General features: G+C 39.3%; 1 protein-coding gene across 2 annotated transcripts; it reads right to left on the bottom strand.

The window, feature by feature from the left end:
* Positions 1-275: 275 nt before the first annotated feature.
* Positions 276-16,252, bottom strand: RWDD4 (RWD domain containing 4). Of its 2 annotated transcripts, XR_009538281.1 has the most exons (8): positions 15,988-16,252; positions 13,367-13,447; positions 9,202-9,311; positions 8,949-9,096; positions 7,515-7,632; positions 5,201-5,389; positions 2,001-2,076; positions 276-1,705 (listed from the first exon to the last, which is right to left on the bottom strand). XR_009538281.1 is itself a non-coding variant. In XM_060136544.1 (7 exons), the coding sequence occupies exons 1-7, from the start codon at positions 16,009-16,011 to the stop codon at positions 2,057-2,059; spliced, it is 690 nt and encodes a 229-aa protein (XP_059992527.1). In that variant the 5' UTR covers positions 16,012-16,252; the 3' UTR covers positions 276-2,056. The 2 variants fall into 2 exon arrangements, 1 of the variants encoding a protein (XP_059992527.1); XM_060136544.1 differs by having other exon boundaries at positions 276-2,076.
* Positions 16,253-16,314: the final 62 nt, after the last annotated feature.

The raw sequence follows: 16,314 nt of genomic DNA, 5'->3' as shown, positions 1-16,314 counted from the left end.
TCTCCCTACCCTGGGGTGACCCTGGACTTCATCTCCTGTCTCTGGGCCCCCTGAGGCTGTGAAAACTGAAGCTGCCCTTAACCTCCAACTTTCATTTAATTTTGTAGACTCTGGGTATATCTTACCCTCATCAGTTCATTTAAGAAACCTTTTTTAGTCCAACATTTGGAACAGTTTCTAGCTGGATGGTACATCTTGTACCATAAGTCCGTGCAGTTACAGAACCAACAATTCTCTCTCCAAGTGATGTGAAATAAAACATGTAGAAACATCACTGAGTGTAATTCAGATTTTATTGCTTATTATGTCATTCCATACAACTTTAGGTAAACAGACGTTGAGAAAATATACTGGGAGTATTAAACAGATGATGGCAATATTGATGAGAATGTTCAAGTGTTTTACATAAGGTAGTAAGAGGCACCGCCGCCACCATCACCCCCCGCCCCGAAATTTGTACATTTCGTATAAAAAGAGTAAAAATAGTTCATTGGCATTTAACTAGCATTATTCTTTGTAATCTATGAACCACAATATGCCTGAATAATTTCAGAATCTTCAGAGCAAAACAAAGCATTTTCTTCCACTAGCAGACATAGCAGTTTCAGTTTCTTTAAAAAACAAGCAAACAAATCAGCACAACAAAACTATACACACAACCCCAAAACAAGAAAGTTGGCATATTCCAGTGGCCCTGAATTTCGACGTTTCTATCGTATTAATTCAAGAAATAAAATGTGACTCAGCATTTAAAAATGAGACAAGCTTCTTCACCATAGTTATACTTACTTTGTAATTGAAACGATTTAACTGAAGCCAATGTTAACCCAGCAAAAACCATGGATATAACTCAAACTGCTCTTTTGATAAAGAAATTTCTTTAAAAGTTAACTATTCTTTAAAAACTCAGACCCGAGCTGCACAGGTGTAACTGAGGAACCAACAACTGACTCTTCCAGAAACCACAGCAGTAGTTCTAAGTGCTTTTCAAGCTGGGGAGTATATACAGAGTCACTGTAAATCGCACATACACATCAGTAACTTCCTGCTAAAACAGCATTTGAAAGACTTCTATGTCTATTTTTACAAAGGTGAGTGGGCTCAGACGTACATTTGGATACTTGAAAAGAAACAATGCTTGAAATGTGGTTTTATGTGAAACCACTTAGAAGAACTCAGTTATCAAACAACTAAAAATACACAACAACAGATAAATAGGAATTTATGAAAACCACTGTCTCTAACAATATAAAAATTAAATATTAAGGCATCTTTTACTCCCATTTTGGTATATGCAGCAAAGGGAACGGTTTTAAATAGGAACCAGCACTTCTAGTCAAATGCTTTCTAATGTATTTGGCAGATTTGGTTTTTTTTTTTTCTTTCTTTCTCCTATTCCACATACCATTGAAAGCTCTCATGATCAAACATAACCCAAACCAGGAGGAAAGTATAAACAGATATTCATTTATTAAAAAGCAGTTCACCCTTGAAAAATAAAAAGGAACTACAAAGAATATTATGTATAAAGTTCAAATACTAGTATTTAAATTTCTCTGAAGCAATTTATGCTTCAGTAATTAAGAGAAAGAAGGGATGAAGATGTAAAGACGAGAAGCCTATTAATATGGATCACGCTGTGAACTCACTGTTCACTCAGTCTTCTGCTCCATTGGGATGAGAATTTGAAAAGCGCTTCACACTCCTTAAAAAAAATCACATCCACCAGAATAAGATCACATAAATTAACACTGATGATTTATAATTCTCCATATTTGTCCATTTATAAAGGCCAATTGGCTTCATAAAGTATACTAAACAGTAACATTTTCACCTTTTATTAAGGCAAGTTTGTGAAAGTAATTTAATACAACCAGATCTCTTCATGAACTTTCAGCTTAAAACATTTTTTTACATAAGAAACATACAAAAAAAATTGTTTTATAGAAAGCCACCTCAATACCAGAAAAGAGTAATGAAAGATTTTGAACCCAGTTTACTTTTTAAAGGATGCTGTTCCTCCCTCGTCTCAAATTCCAAGTGCTATTCATCATCTTTAGAGCCAGTTTTGCTTAACTATAAAAAAAGATGAAAGAAATATTCAACAAACTTAAGCTTTCATATTATTTGAGTTCACTATTTCCACATCATATCAAGTCAACATTTACAGTTAATAGAACAACAGGCAACAAGGTTCAAGTAACTTGCACCATCTACAGCTTCCACCATATGGAAATACTTTTCAACTTTAGCCTCAGCTACTTTAAACAGGATTCTTTGAAAACATAACCTCAACAGAACAAGAGGGGTAAAAAAATCCCTTGAAGCTTTCCAAGAAATAAATTGGAACCAAGAGTATACAAAAGGTACCATTTATAAAATGAATGATATTCTTCTATTTTTGTTTTTTTTACAAACAATAAATTCTAAAATTTTAACAATGTATAAAACACTTAAGACTTATCATCTTAACTACATAATTCTTACAGTTTTGAAAACGTGACATAAGTCTCAAACTGTGCGCCTCAAACATTTTGGCTCCGGGACCTCTTCCCTCTCTTAAAAATTGAGGATCCTAAAGAGATTTTTTGTTTTTTAAAATGTACATTATACCCACCTGCATTTGAAAAATGAGAAATTTAATTCATATAAAAATAACAGGGGCTTCCCTGGTGGTGCAGTGGTTAAGAACCCGCCTGCCAATGCAGGGGACATGGGTTCGAGCCCTGGTCCTGGAAGATCCCACATGCCGCAGAGCAACTAAACCCATGCACCACAACTACTGAGCCCATGTGCCACAACTACTGAAACCCGCATGCCTAGAGCCCATGCTCTTCAACAAGAGAAGCCACCGCAATGAGAAGCCCACGCACCACAACAAAGAGTAGCCCCCACTCGCCACAACTAGAGAAAGCCCATGTGCAGCAACGAAGACCCAACGCAGCCAGAAAAAAAAATAAATAAAATAAATTTTAAAATAAATAAATAAAAATAACAATAATGATAACCCAGTCACATTTTAAAAATGAAAAACTGCATTTTCTAAAACAAAAAACCAAAACTTAAAGTGACGAGTAGTGTTGTTTTACATTTTTGCAAATCTCTTTATTATCGAGCTCAACAGAAGATAGCTGGGTGCTCACAAATCTGCTTCTATAGTAAGGCAGATATAATGGAAAATGGCCATCAAAAACACAGTCCAAGTACTAGGAACAAACGGAGTGAACACAGAAATGAACGTACTTAGATCCTAAACCCACTTACTATCTTAGAAAATTCTGGAAAACGCAAGAATATAAAAGCACACATTCCATTACTGCTCTAATAGAGAACGTAGTGATGGCATCATCACACTTCATGCAGCCTCTCGTAAATGCCACTGTACATGTGCGAGAGGAAGTGTAAAAAAGGCAAAAACACCTTACTATTTTGATGCCAATAGTCTGAACCTGACAGTCCCTCCAAGAGGGCCTCCAAAGACCACATGTGGAAACCACTAGCTTAGAGTACTGGATTCTGAGTCCAAACCGTGTCTAGGTGGTAAGCTCCTTCTTAAAAATCTCTCTCCCATCTCCCAAGATTACTGGATTATTTGAATTTTACTTTATTTTTTGGCTTAAAATTCTAACTTATATTAAGAAAGTCTCTCTTAAAAACAAACTGGGGGCTTCCCTGGCAGTGCAGTGGTTAAGACTTTGCCTTACAATGCAGGGGGTGTGGGCTCGATCCCTGGTTGGGGAACTAAAATCCCACAGGCCTCACAGCCAAAAAACCAAAAAACAAAAGCAATGTTGTAACAAATTCAGTAAGATTTTAAAAAATAGTCCACATCAAAAACAAAAACAAAAAAACCTGAAAACGACACTTCTGGCTCTCGGGAAAGAGGTGCATGATCACTTAAGATGATGCATATTCTTCTCCTTCTCATGCTTGGCTGCGATGGGCCACACCAGAAAGATGGATCCTTACTCTGATTTGGGAGACAGCTCCTTCTGGAGCAGGCGGCATTTTAAGGGGAGAGCAGACTTAGCTGGTGAGATAAATACAGGTGCACCTGGGACAATGGTAAGTATCTATGAAGGATCAGTGGCGGGGGCCCAAGTCAATGAGAGAACGCCAGAGAAGCTTCACCCACACAGATCGCTTGTATAGGGTCAGCCTCTTCCCAGGAAGGCAAGAAGTAGTAATGGCCGACCTCAAAATTTTGCAGGTTGGGTTCCAGATGACCGCAATAAAGCAAACATCGCGAGACACACAAATTTTTTGGTTTCCCAGTGCATATAAATGTTTACACTATACTGTAGTTTATTAAGTGTGCAATAGCACGATGTCTAAAAAAAGATGCACATACCTTAATAAAAAAATACTGTATTGCTAAAAAATGCAAACCATCGTCTGACAATGCAGGATTGCCACAAACCTTCAATTTGTACAAAACAGTATCTACGAAGCAAGATAAAGTGAACTGAAATAAAACAAGGTCTGCGTGTACTGTGTTTCTTTATTCCAGTTGTGGCTCATGGCTCCCTACTCTCAGGTAATATTTTTGTACTAGATTTTAGAAGCACAAAAATTACTTCAAATAGGTTCTACAGAAAAGGCATCCTATGGCCCAAACAGCTGGCTTCAAAATAAACTTTAAGAATACACTGCTTTGCGGCTTCCCTGGTGGTGCAGTGGTTGAGAGTCCGCCTGCTGATGCAGGGGACGTGGGTTCGTGCCCTGGTCCGGGAAGATCCCACATGCCGTGGAGCGACTGGGCCCATAAGCCATGGCCGCTGAGCCTGCACGTCCGGAGCCTGTGCTCCACAGCGGGAGAGGCCACAACAGTGAGAGGCCCGCGACCACAAAAAAAAAAAAAAAAGTTCCAAGTGGAAAGTAAACAATTTTCAACAACAAAAACAGAAAATCTTTCTTGACGATGGTGGGAAATTTCATTTAGGGTCTGCCGTAAAAAAAATACTTAACTTCTACTAAGAAATCAAAGCACTCCTTTTCATGACTTGTTTCAAATTCCATATTATCTATAATTTAGAGTCATATTTTAGTACATCTATTCTTAAGATGTACTTACATAAAGAGGCACACTTTACTGTAGTTATAACTCATTTCTACAGATTTTCCATTATTAAAAAAAGAAAACCTAAAACTGAGGGTGTAGGGAAGAGAAAAATGTGAAAGATATTTCAAAGATACTTACATGCTGAACGTGAAAAAGGAAACAGACATCCCAGTAAAATCCAAAGGTTGAAGGGGAGAAAATGGAAGATATAAATTTCATTACTTGATGGCAATAACTGTAACAATTTTTTGAAGACTGAAATATAAATATTACATACCTTCACCACATCGACCCAGTTCCAACCTCGAGGAAGTTCTCCTTTGTGATCTAAAGGATGAAAACAGTAACTTTATATCTAAGACCAATCAGTAATATTTAAATTTAAATAAGAGTTTATATACTACGCTACACAACAAATGTTATTAAAAATTTAAATAATAAAAGGTCCTTGCTTACTGAAGTGAGAAGTTGGGTCAGTTTGCTCTTTTGTGAGTTAGTGTTCATACCAGGAAGCAGGCTCAAGACAAGAGGGCTTCTCAACACGTCTGCCTGCAAACCTAAGAGGAGGCCGGGCCAACTTATTTATTAACTGCTGTGCTCTGATAAAATATCCGTTACTTAACCTGACATTCTTTAATCAGGGCTTTAATCTGTTGCGAGCGCTTAAAAGCAAGCTCAACCCTTTTATAAGAATTTATAGTTTATGAAGTAATTTCACTCTTTTATTCAAATTTGAAAAATAGTTTAATAAATGTGGTCTAAAAATTTTCAATCTAAACTGTCCTGATTTCCTCTTTGCTTCATGTATCTATATATGTTTCTTTTTTTTTTTTTTTTATGGTACGTGGGCCTCTCACTGTTGTGGCCTCTCCCGTTGCGGAGCACAGGCTCCGGATGCACAGGCTCAGCGGCCATGGCTCGCGGGCCCAGCTGCTCCGCACCATGTGGGATCTTCCCAGACCAGGGTACGAACCCATGTCCCCTGCATCGGCAGGCGGACTCTCAACCACTGCGCCACCAGGGAAGCCCTATATATGTCTCATTTTATGAAACCTTCAAAATCTGCATTCAAATCAAGGACACTAATTGTATAGTAAGAGAAACAGAAACTAACCCTGTGATTCTTACAGGAGAAAAGCTGTATCACTGGAGCTCAATTTTAGATGCTAATGGCTCTTTTCTCCTTCATGCCAATAAGAATCTTATCTCACTGGTTATAAGGGGGAATGGGGACAGATCACCAATTCTGGTAACCAAAACTCACCCACAATGCCACGACTGTCCCATTAAATTTTTATTTAGAATGCAAGTTTCAAGTCACAAGCTCTTGCACCACACTGATAGGAAAATACGGACTTTAGGTGGGCATCACCAAGGAGAGGGAGGTAGGGAGATAGTAATGGAAGGGAACAAGTGTAGGTCATTATGTATGAAAGCAACAGTAACAAACTAACTGACATATATGCTAAAACATTCTGGAAAGAGATGAACCAAAATTCTAAAAAACAGATTATAATGGCTAACAATTTACTGCTTCAGTTGTTTATACTTTAATGCTGCTTTGACAGTAGGTATAATGGAGTCCCAGATTTTCTATTTCATAAACCAATACGATCTCAAAAAATGTATTTTGAGGGCCAACACAGCTGCTTTCTTTTTATTTTGCCACAAATGACATTAAACAAAACATAAACAACCAAAAACTACCGTAACTTTATAAAAGAAAGGGTGTTATTTTAAACCTCTTCATCAAAGTAAAAGGGTCACTTCTTTTAATAAAGGGCAGCTTGTAACCATACAGCAATAACACACACATACAGACGTAAGTATAGTTACACACTTGTGTACGTGGATAGAAATATCTATATGCACACATGATAATGTCCTCATTTTCCTTAACTGGGAAAAAAGTTTATAAATGGATGTCAATTTGCAAAGTTTTAGGTTAAATAAAGAAAAAGGACCAAATATATATTCTTAAATCTTGTTGTATAAGTAAGTCAACTACAGACGAAAACATTAAATTATTTATTGTGTTAAGATTTGATGGTATACCAGACTTCATTTCAGATAAAAGCTATATTTCAAAAAAATTTCAAAAATACACTTATCTGTCATAAAGGTAAACAAACAGGAAAATTCCAAACATGTCAGAGAGGGTACCAGTAGGACACACATCTGTACACTATTCTAATGGTCTACAATCTTCAGACTCATTTATAGTTACTTTGCCACTTGACCTTCTTCTCAAATGTTTATCTCTTGTGGTAAAGTAGTAGTAAATATTTTCAATATATGTCTGTGACCTAAAACAGTCTCTGATCCCAATGTTCCAAGAATGAAGAGTATAGAGAACTAATCTTCTAAATCTAAATATACTTATTAAGCATTCATATCATACCAAAAAGCAACCCAGTTACGTGTGTTATCAAAGAAAAAAAATAACACAAACCTGTTTTATCTGCCAGCTTACGTTTCTGGGCTTTTGAGAGTTGTTCTTTTTTGTCTTTTTTCTTACTTGATGGGGCTGTGTTAGGAGTTTCAACTGAGATGATATTGCTTATGGACGCCTAGAAAAAAAGAACAAATTCTTAGACTCAAGCCTGAAAACTTACTGAATTACATTAAATATGGCTATATCCTGAAATGAGTTGACAATTTTTAGGTTTGTGAAGTAAAAGAATCCTTTATTATTGTATTCGTTTATTAGATCGGGAACCTTAGCACATTATTGGTTTCACTCGCCTAAAAGTTCGCATTGAAGGCCATAATATTAGTTATACTGTTATAACCAGGTCCCTGAGAAACAAGATCTGATCCCAGGATTATGCTGAAGCTCTGAAGTGCCAAGGTAATTTTACAGTTCAGTTAATGCGCTAGTATTTGAAAGTTAAATATGTCTTTAGAAAAATCACATATGCCTACTTAGAACCTCCTGGTTCCCAGAGGAAATGAAGGAAATTTTTAAAATATCTGGGGTCATGTAGTCAGATAGACAAAACCTAAAATGCTCACTACGTGCCAAGCATTGCCGTAAATGCTGTACAGCATCACTCATTTGATCCTTAGTACAATCTCACGAGGTAGATACTATTACAATCCCCATTTTACAAATGAAAAAACAGAGCACAGAGAGACTAAGAAACTGCCCGAAATCACACAGCAAAGGAGTGCCTGCTCAGGGCCATGCGGTCTGGCCCCCGGTCCAGGAGCTCTCGCCCTCCACTTCGTCTCCAGCTGCCTGTCAGCGTCCACTTGTGTTCATGGGGAACATGGAACCCAGAACTGCTCGTGGCCTTTGGTTTACAAGACAAAACTCAACTGATACTGACCACTGAAAGTCTTGGAGTGCGTGACTTGGCGCAGAGGGGTCTAACACATACCTGCTTAAGGTCATAAAAGATGATTATTTCCTAAAATAATTCTACAAATAATTTTTTCCTATTTAATGAAGTCTCCTTAAGCTGCAACACTTTCCAATTGAACTGTGGCAGGACTACTTCCAACTAAATAAGCCTCGTGGAGAAAGTACGTAATTTCATATGTGTTTCAGCACTAGGTAAGAAATCTTCTCTGAGCTTTACGAAGATGCTAAACACACTTGAAACAGTATTTGATTGTGCACAGCTCAGTTCTGGCACACCCACAAGTGTTCCAGGCTTGTGCGAAGGGCAAAATCTAGAGAGTATCATTTCATTTTTAAAGACAAGCAGACACTGAGAAATCTAAACTTCACTGTTCTTATTTAACTCAGATGTGACTATCATTTTAAATCTAACACAAAGTCTCCCTCCAATTTTTAAAAAATAATAGCTAGCAAAAATGAATTACTAGCAGAGTGAAACCAAAACAAACAAAGTATGGTGAAACTGAATGCCCTGCTCACAGCCGAATGGACAGGATGGTGATTCTCCATGAGCTGCTCTTTGCTGTCCTTGGCATATTCAAACAATGTGTAGGTCATGGCCGTCCCGAGATTGACTTCCACTGCTTCCTGTAACTTGGCTAATATGCTCTGCTTTACAGCTGATGATCTGCAATGCACAAGATATACATCGCTAAGAGAAAAGTAAGAGAGACAGTTACCCTGCCCCCGCCCCCCAACAGAAAACACCTCATGAAAACGGAACACTACTCACATGGTGTTGTTAAAAAAGGCGTTCATAGATATGATTGGAGGTGTCTGGGGATAGGTTTCTGTCCAGGAAATCTCTATTAGGAAGGCTTTGGGATCACCGTTTTCACCTATCTGAAGAAAAGGGAAATCTTAGGCTTGTAAAAAGTGCTACAAAGGCAGAATATTAAATGATGACCTTTAAAATGCTGACTTCTTTCCAATGCTCGTGATCAGATCAGTCATGTCATATCTTGAAAAGTTCGGGGTATGGGCTAAGACCCAGCAGAGGGTGAGGGCTCAGTCTTTGATTAATCTGTCTTTTAACTCACTCCTAGGCTGTTTTAAACAGCTTTAGCTGATGTCCATGGCCTGTCTCTCTCATCAGCCCTCCAATCTTTTCGAGCCCCAAGATTATGTCTGACACATGTATTTTTTTGTTTCATCAAAGCTTTCTAAGGACAAAGATAAGACATCAACTATGGGAACAAGAGAATGGACAAAAATGAAAATCCACAAACTTGAAACACCTCATTTTTGTCTTAAGTTTTCCAATTGCTAAATCATAAGAGGCTTTAAGAACAGGTAAACTGATATGCATTAGCACGATCCCAAGAAAGTAGAAAATGAAATGTAAAATTTATAGAAAAAAGGAAAGGGTAGAGAGATAAGGAAAAGGAGTGCCTTAGGCTGGACAGAAACTCCTGAAAAAGTTTTAAAAAATTTTAGGGACTTCCCCGGTGGTGCAGTGGTTAAGAATCCACCTGCCAATGCAGGGGACACGGGGTCCAGCCCTGGTCCAGGAAGAACCCACATTCCGCGGAGCAACTAAGACCATGTGCCACAACTACTGAGCCTGTGCTCTAGAGCCCGTGAGCCACAACTACTGGAGCCCACACACCTAGAGCCCATGCTCCGCAACGAGAAGCCACCGCAGTGAGAAGCCCACGCACTGCAACGAAGAGTAGCCCCCGCTCGCCGCAACTAGAGAAAGTCAGCGTGCAGCAACAAACACCCAATGCAGCCAAAAATAAATAAGTAAATTTACTTAAAAAAATTTTTTTAATTGAGGTATAATTGACATACATTATATTATTCAGGTATACAACATGATTCAATATTTGTATATATTGCAAAATGATCACCACAATGAATCTAGTTAACATCCATCACCACACATGGTTACAATTTTCTTTTTCTTGTGATGAGAACTTTTAAGATCTACTCTCTTAGCAACTTTCAAAGTACACAATAGGGTACTATCAACTGCAGTCGCCATGTTGTACATTACATCCCCACAACTTATTTACTTTATAGTTGGAAGTTTGTATGTTTTGATCACCTATTTGACCTGAATTTAAGATGTCTTTTGCTCTCCCCAGCTTTTTATTTTGAAAGCTTTTACAGAAAACCTAGAACAATGAACATTCACTGACACGTATCTTATTCACCACATACCTATTATTCCACTTGCCTTCTCTTTCTTCCACTATAGGACCAACTCCCTTTCCCCAATGTATGTGATTGTTTTCCTTTGGCATTTGTTGAACCATTTGAAAGTAAACTGCACACATCATGAAATGTCCTTAAACTAAAGTATCCTAAGAATAAGGACCTTCTCCTTTATAACCACAAAACCATTAACACACCCAAGAAATTCAACATTGATACAAAAATATTATCTAATTCATAACTTATATTAAAAGTCACCAATCGTATCTAAAGTGTCCTTTAACAAAGCGCTCCCTCAACCCCCAAATCCATAACCCGTTGAGGATCATGGATTACATCTGGTTGTCAGATCTCTTTATTCTGTTTTAATTTAGAACAGTCCCCAGTACCCACCCCACCTCCTAAATGTCTTTCATGACAAAAAGAACCTAGGCCAGTTTTCTTGTATAAGTCCCCAGATCAGGACTGACTGTTTCCTCTGTTCAGATTCAGACTAAACGGCTTTGGTAAATGGCTTTGATAAAGATACTGGGGAGGCGATGTGGTGCACTCCCCCAGCACCAAATAATGAGGCACGTAAGACCTTCCAGAATCATTAGTGGTGATACCAAGTTTGATCACTTGGTTAGGGTGATATTCTCCAGACCTCTTCAATGGGAAGGTATCTTTTTCATCTTGTAATTACGAAGAAATCTGTGGGTGGTACTACAAAACCATGCGCATAGCTTGTTTCTCAACAACTTTTCACCCAAAGGTTTCAGTATCCATTAAGGATCCTTGCCTGAAACAATTATCACATTAGTTGTTGCAGAATGATGATTTTCGAATAAAACTATGGAATGATTCATGAATCGGCATCTCATTCTTGCACAGGGCAATGCTAATCTCTTCTGTAGTATTTTTAGTATATGTGCTGCTTTGTGGGTTTTTAAATACTTAATATTAAACTTCAGTCAAAAGACTTAAAAAATTTTCACCCTAAACTGTTACTTGACTCACTTTTATTTTCTGACCACTAATGTTTTTGTTCACATCTCCTAACCCTCAATCATACCCCACATCAGTATAAGGTGAGGCTTAGAAATTATGTCAAATAAACTTCGGGATCTGTTGCTACACTTACACAAGTTGATTACCTGCATAATGGACGTCATCGGTTTATGCTTGTGTTTTAAGTAGAGATAATTAAAAAGTAATAAAAGTGGTGGGTGGGATGAATTGGGAGATTGGGATTGACATATACACACTAACATGTTTAAATAGATAACTAATAAGAAGCTGCTGTATAGCACAGGGAACTCCACTTTGCTGTACAGTAGGAAAAAAAAAGTAATAAAAGTTACTTGCTTTATGCAGTCACTAAACCCTTACTCCAAGTATAAGTAGAAACAAACTGTCACACGCCTCACACTGTGCGTCACCCAAGAGACAAGAGCACTACTGTCTTCAAGGGAGACAGACCTTCAGACAACTCACTAAACTGCAGCACTAGGAAAAGTTCCAAAGCGACAGAACATAGCATGAGGAAATGGGGACTAGTCGATCCTACTTTGAAGTCAGGGGACAGAGAGGAGACATGGCCCACGTACGCCACAGAGGAGGCTTGGGGTAAGCATTAACGGAAGGGTAGGATGCATGATGGAGGAGAGGCGAGGGCAGGAGCAAACAACGTGTCCCAAGACAGAGTAGTAGCGACAGTGCAGGGAAACATTTAACAAGGTATCACGTCTAACAGATGCCAGTGCCGGGAAAGTCCGGAGACACAGTCCAAAGCAGACAGAAGGCACTGGGTGTCAAGCTGAGGAGTTTAGTCCTCATTCTATAGGAATGGAGAAACCTTTTTTTTTTTGGGTTCGCGGGCCTCTCACTGTTGCGGCCTCTCCCGTTGCGGAGCACAGGCTCCGGACGCGCAGGCTCAGCGGCCATGGCTCACAGGCCCAGACGCTCCGCAGCATGTGGGATCCTCCTGGACCGGGGCACGAACCCGCGTCCCCTGCATCGGCAGACGGACTCTCAACCACTGCGCCACCAGGGAAGCCCATCAAACAATTTATTTTGAATGGTGACAATGTTAACAACCATAAATCTTGCATAAGTCTTTTATAAAAAATGTTCTCCATACCACCCACTACTACTTAAAATCATTCAGATAAACGGTTTATGTTATTTATTTATAAAATAAAATACTGGTACTGTTCCACGTTGAAAAAGAGTTATAAGCAACCTTTATTTTAAAGAAAAATTGACATTTCACATACTCATAAAATATTCATGCACATTGGTAATACAGAATTAAGAAAATATCAACTTTTCTTGACTAAATTATAGGCTAGTAAAAAGAATGCTAGACTTGGACTAGAGACCTGGATTTTAACCCTAACATTTATCAATATCAGCTGTGGGAGCTTGGGAAGTAAGGACTGAGAAGTTATCTTTAAGATTAGAAGGTAAAACCACATAATTTCTAATGTTTCTTCTGTTTCGAACATTCTAAAATTCTCTTACAATAAAAACGTTTATCTTAGTTTTTAAAAGTTTCTGAATTAAGTTTTCAAAAGTTGAAAATAACTCATGTCATAGTGATGAGTTTTCATTTAAATGCTTCAGCAAATCCAAAGACATAATAAATATAAACCACTAAATTAAAAAAAAACAAAAAAAAACCCCCAGCATTTTAAAAAGCAACTTTCGTCTTTTCCCACAAAGTAGTAAGTGCTTCTATTCATGCCAGGTCTTACCCTATATTGAAATGAAACCGGACTTAATTCCCGGAAACTTTCATCTCCTTCATAAATAGAACGCAATGCCTCCAGTTCCATCTGAAAGAAATGAATCACAGGAGCATTGTTTAGTCATATAAACGGATTAGAAATAGAGGATCTTTTGTTTCTGGTTCAAGTCCACTCAACAGCGTAAAACTTGGCTGACTTACATGGCGTTCGACGTTTATGACCCAGGTGCTATACTAACACATCACAACCCTAATCCTTTCTTTAACACTATGCGCCAGGCACCGCTAAGCATTTTGCAGTGGATTATCTCACTTAATTCTCACATCAATCCTATGAAGATCTTACTGTTTTCTCCTTCCTACTAGGGAGGAAAATAAGATTCAGTTTAAAGCAACTCCAGAGCCTGTGCTTTCTCACTCTGCTAAAGGCTAGCCTGGGGTAGAAAGAACATTAAACTTGCGGACGAGATGAAACACAGTCATTCCCCATGATTTACACATACTATTTATATTTGTAATCCCTACCACAGAAGGACACAAAACTTGAAAAAACACTTACGGACAATAAAAAGAACTTTAAAAAAATGGTAGTTAGAAAGAGGTTGACAAGTATCTATCCAAGATGGGAAAAAGGACTGCAAGAGAAAATGTAACTAGCAATCCTTGGCTGGAAATACTTCTTAGAATGCTGTGGGCTTACAAATGAGAAGACCCAATCACTGTCGTGTTTACTGACAAAGACCTCAGAAGAGGTAAAGAAAAGAAAGACTGCACTTCCGCAGATATTTTAGTTTTCAAAAAGATGCATGTTGAGAATTCTACAAACTACAGGATGGTGAGTTTGACCTACGTGGACAACATTTTAAGACAGATCACTAAAGAAAGAGTTTGTGAGGACCCAGCAGAGTTAAGGAGTAGCCCCTACGTCTTGGCAAGAATATGAAAAACAAGGTATATGTTCACAACCCTTCTTAGGGAGAGTGACTGGATTGGTACATTAGGGAAAGAGACAAAACAGTCTCCCTGGATTTCAGCAAGGCCCCATGGGTTTCTCTTGCTACCTTCACAGGAAAAAAAAATATAAGAATTCAAACTGGATCGAGGAATAACTGAGATGGGATTAGAAAAACAACATTACTCAAAATGTAGTGCTACTCCTTCTGTCCTTAATCCTTCCCTATATTTCAATTAAATGGCTTGGACAGGAACAAAAGTTGGAGGCAGGCTTATCAAATTTGTGGATGACAATTTGATGGGATAGTGAATCATGCTGGAGCAGCAGAAGAATTTTAAAAGCCCTTTAAAAACAATCTAACAAGATGAAACTTTACAGGATAAGAAGAACTTGTCCTTAGGTACCTAAACATACAGAGCAGAAGATGAAAGACAAACTGCTCTGCATAAAGCACTTTAAGGGTTTTTGTTGACAGTAAATCTGTAGAAAACTGCAATGCCCCAATTTTAAAAAAAGAACATAAATAAACTTATAATGTGTCCACAGATACACAATTCCAGAAGGGTGAAGGAACTAAAAAGAATGAACAAATGGAGAAGAGCTAAAAGGAACCAGTTGGCATGAGAGGAGGAGGTCTGAAAAACTGGGCAGGAAAACGGTCTTCAAACATCTGAAAAACTGTCCTGTGGAAGAAGATGCTATTTTACTGTTAAATGGAGATGGCTGGTTCTCACCGCAGGAATTTCAATTCAGTAAATCTGAGCTAGAGTGCAGGTAATTGTTTTTCTAACAACCACCCAAACGGTTCTAGGCGGTGGTCCATGGGCCAAACTTTGAGAAAACTTTGAGAAACCTTACACTATACGCTTCATGCTACACAGTAATAACTGTTCACGCCTTAGCTTAGAAACTCAACTGGCAAGAATATTTTAGAAGGATTCAGACATCACAGCTTATTGAACTTTGGGTCTTCTTTAAAGGTAACTTCCAATACCGCGATTCCATGACATGTGTCATGTAAAAGTACTAACTTTCAAGCAGTATACTCTAAATGAAAAGTGAACACCTACTTACAACTCTAATATCATATGATTCAATGTCAAAGTGGCATTTCACGAGAAAATATCTGAGTGTAAACCATACAATTCCGGTAGTACATGGATGGTCAAAACAGACTTTGTATCCACTGGACAACTATCAGATGGATATATTAAATGATTCCTTCCACCACGCAATATAGCCAGAAGACACTAGTGTCATTATTTCCCTGCACCAGAAATTTAACTAACTCAATTAACTTTCTCTACCAGCCAACAGATTTTAAAATATAAAGGTGATTAGATTCCCAAAGAGCCTAACTCAGAACACAGGCGCTGAACAACACACGGGATTTAAGGCGAGCCAAGTGCACCGGGTCGCGGGCCAAGGACACTCGCCCTCGTTATCAGGAGACCTGGGGGGAACCCCAGGGTTTGCAAAACTCAAAACTGCAGTGCGGGGGAGGAAGGGCAGAGGTGGTCCCCTACCCAGGTAGGCGCGCAGGGCCTCTCCGCGCAGGACACCCGCAAACATAGGGCACCTCAGCGAGGCTGCCGCCGTAGAGGCGAGGGCACGTGCGGGGCCGGAGAGGGGCACCCCGCCTGCGCGGGAAAGGAGCGTCCACCCGGACTCACCTCCTGGTCCTCGTTGGCACTCATCGCGCCGGTCACGGGGCGCCTCCCGGGCGGACGGCGTTCGCGACAACGAAAATAATGCGAGGGCAGTGGCCCCAAGGCCGGGGCGTCCCTCTTCTGCGCCTTGGGCTGCTGAGGCACACCCTTAGCACCGCAGACGAGAGTCTCGCAGGTTCCCGATCCCCGGGCAGCGCGAAGCCGTCGGCGGAGGATTGCAAGCGAGGAGCCAGCGGCCTCCGCAACAGGCGAGCCAGCGAGTCGCAGGAGAGGGAGAAAGGCGTTAACAGCAGAGACCCCGCCTCCTCCCTCTCGCTTCTCCTATTGGCT

Source organism: Lagenorhynchus albirostris, chromosome 21 (assembly GCF_949774975.1).
Source record: "Lagenorhynchus albirostris chromosome 21, mLagAlb1.1, whole genome shotgun sequence".
Taxonomy (NCBI): domain Eukaryota; kingdom Metazoa; phylum Chordata; class Mammalia; order Artiodactyla; family Delphinidae; genus Lagenorhynchus; species Lagenorhynchus albirostris.
This window is presented reverse-complemented; position numbering and strand designations above follow the sequence as displayed.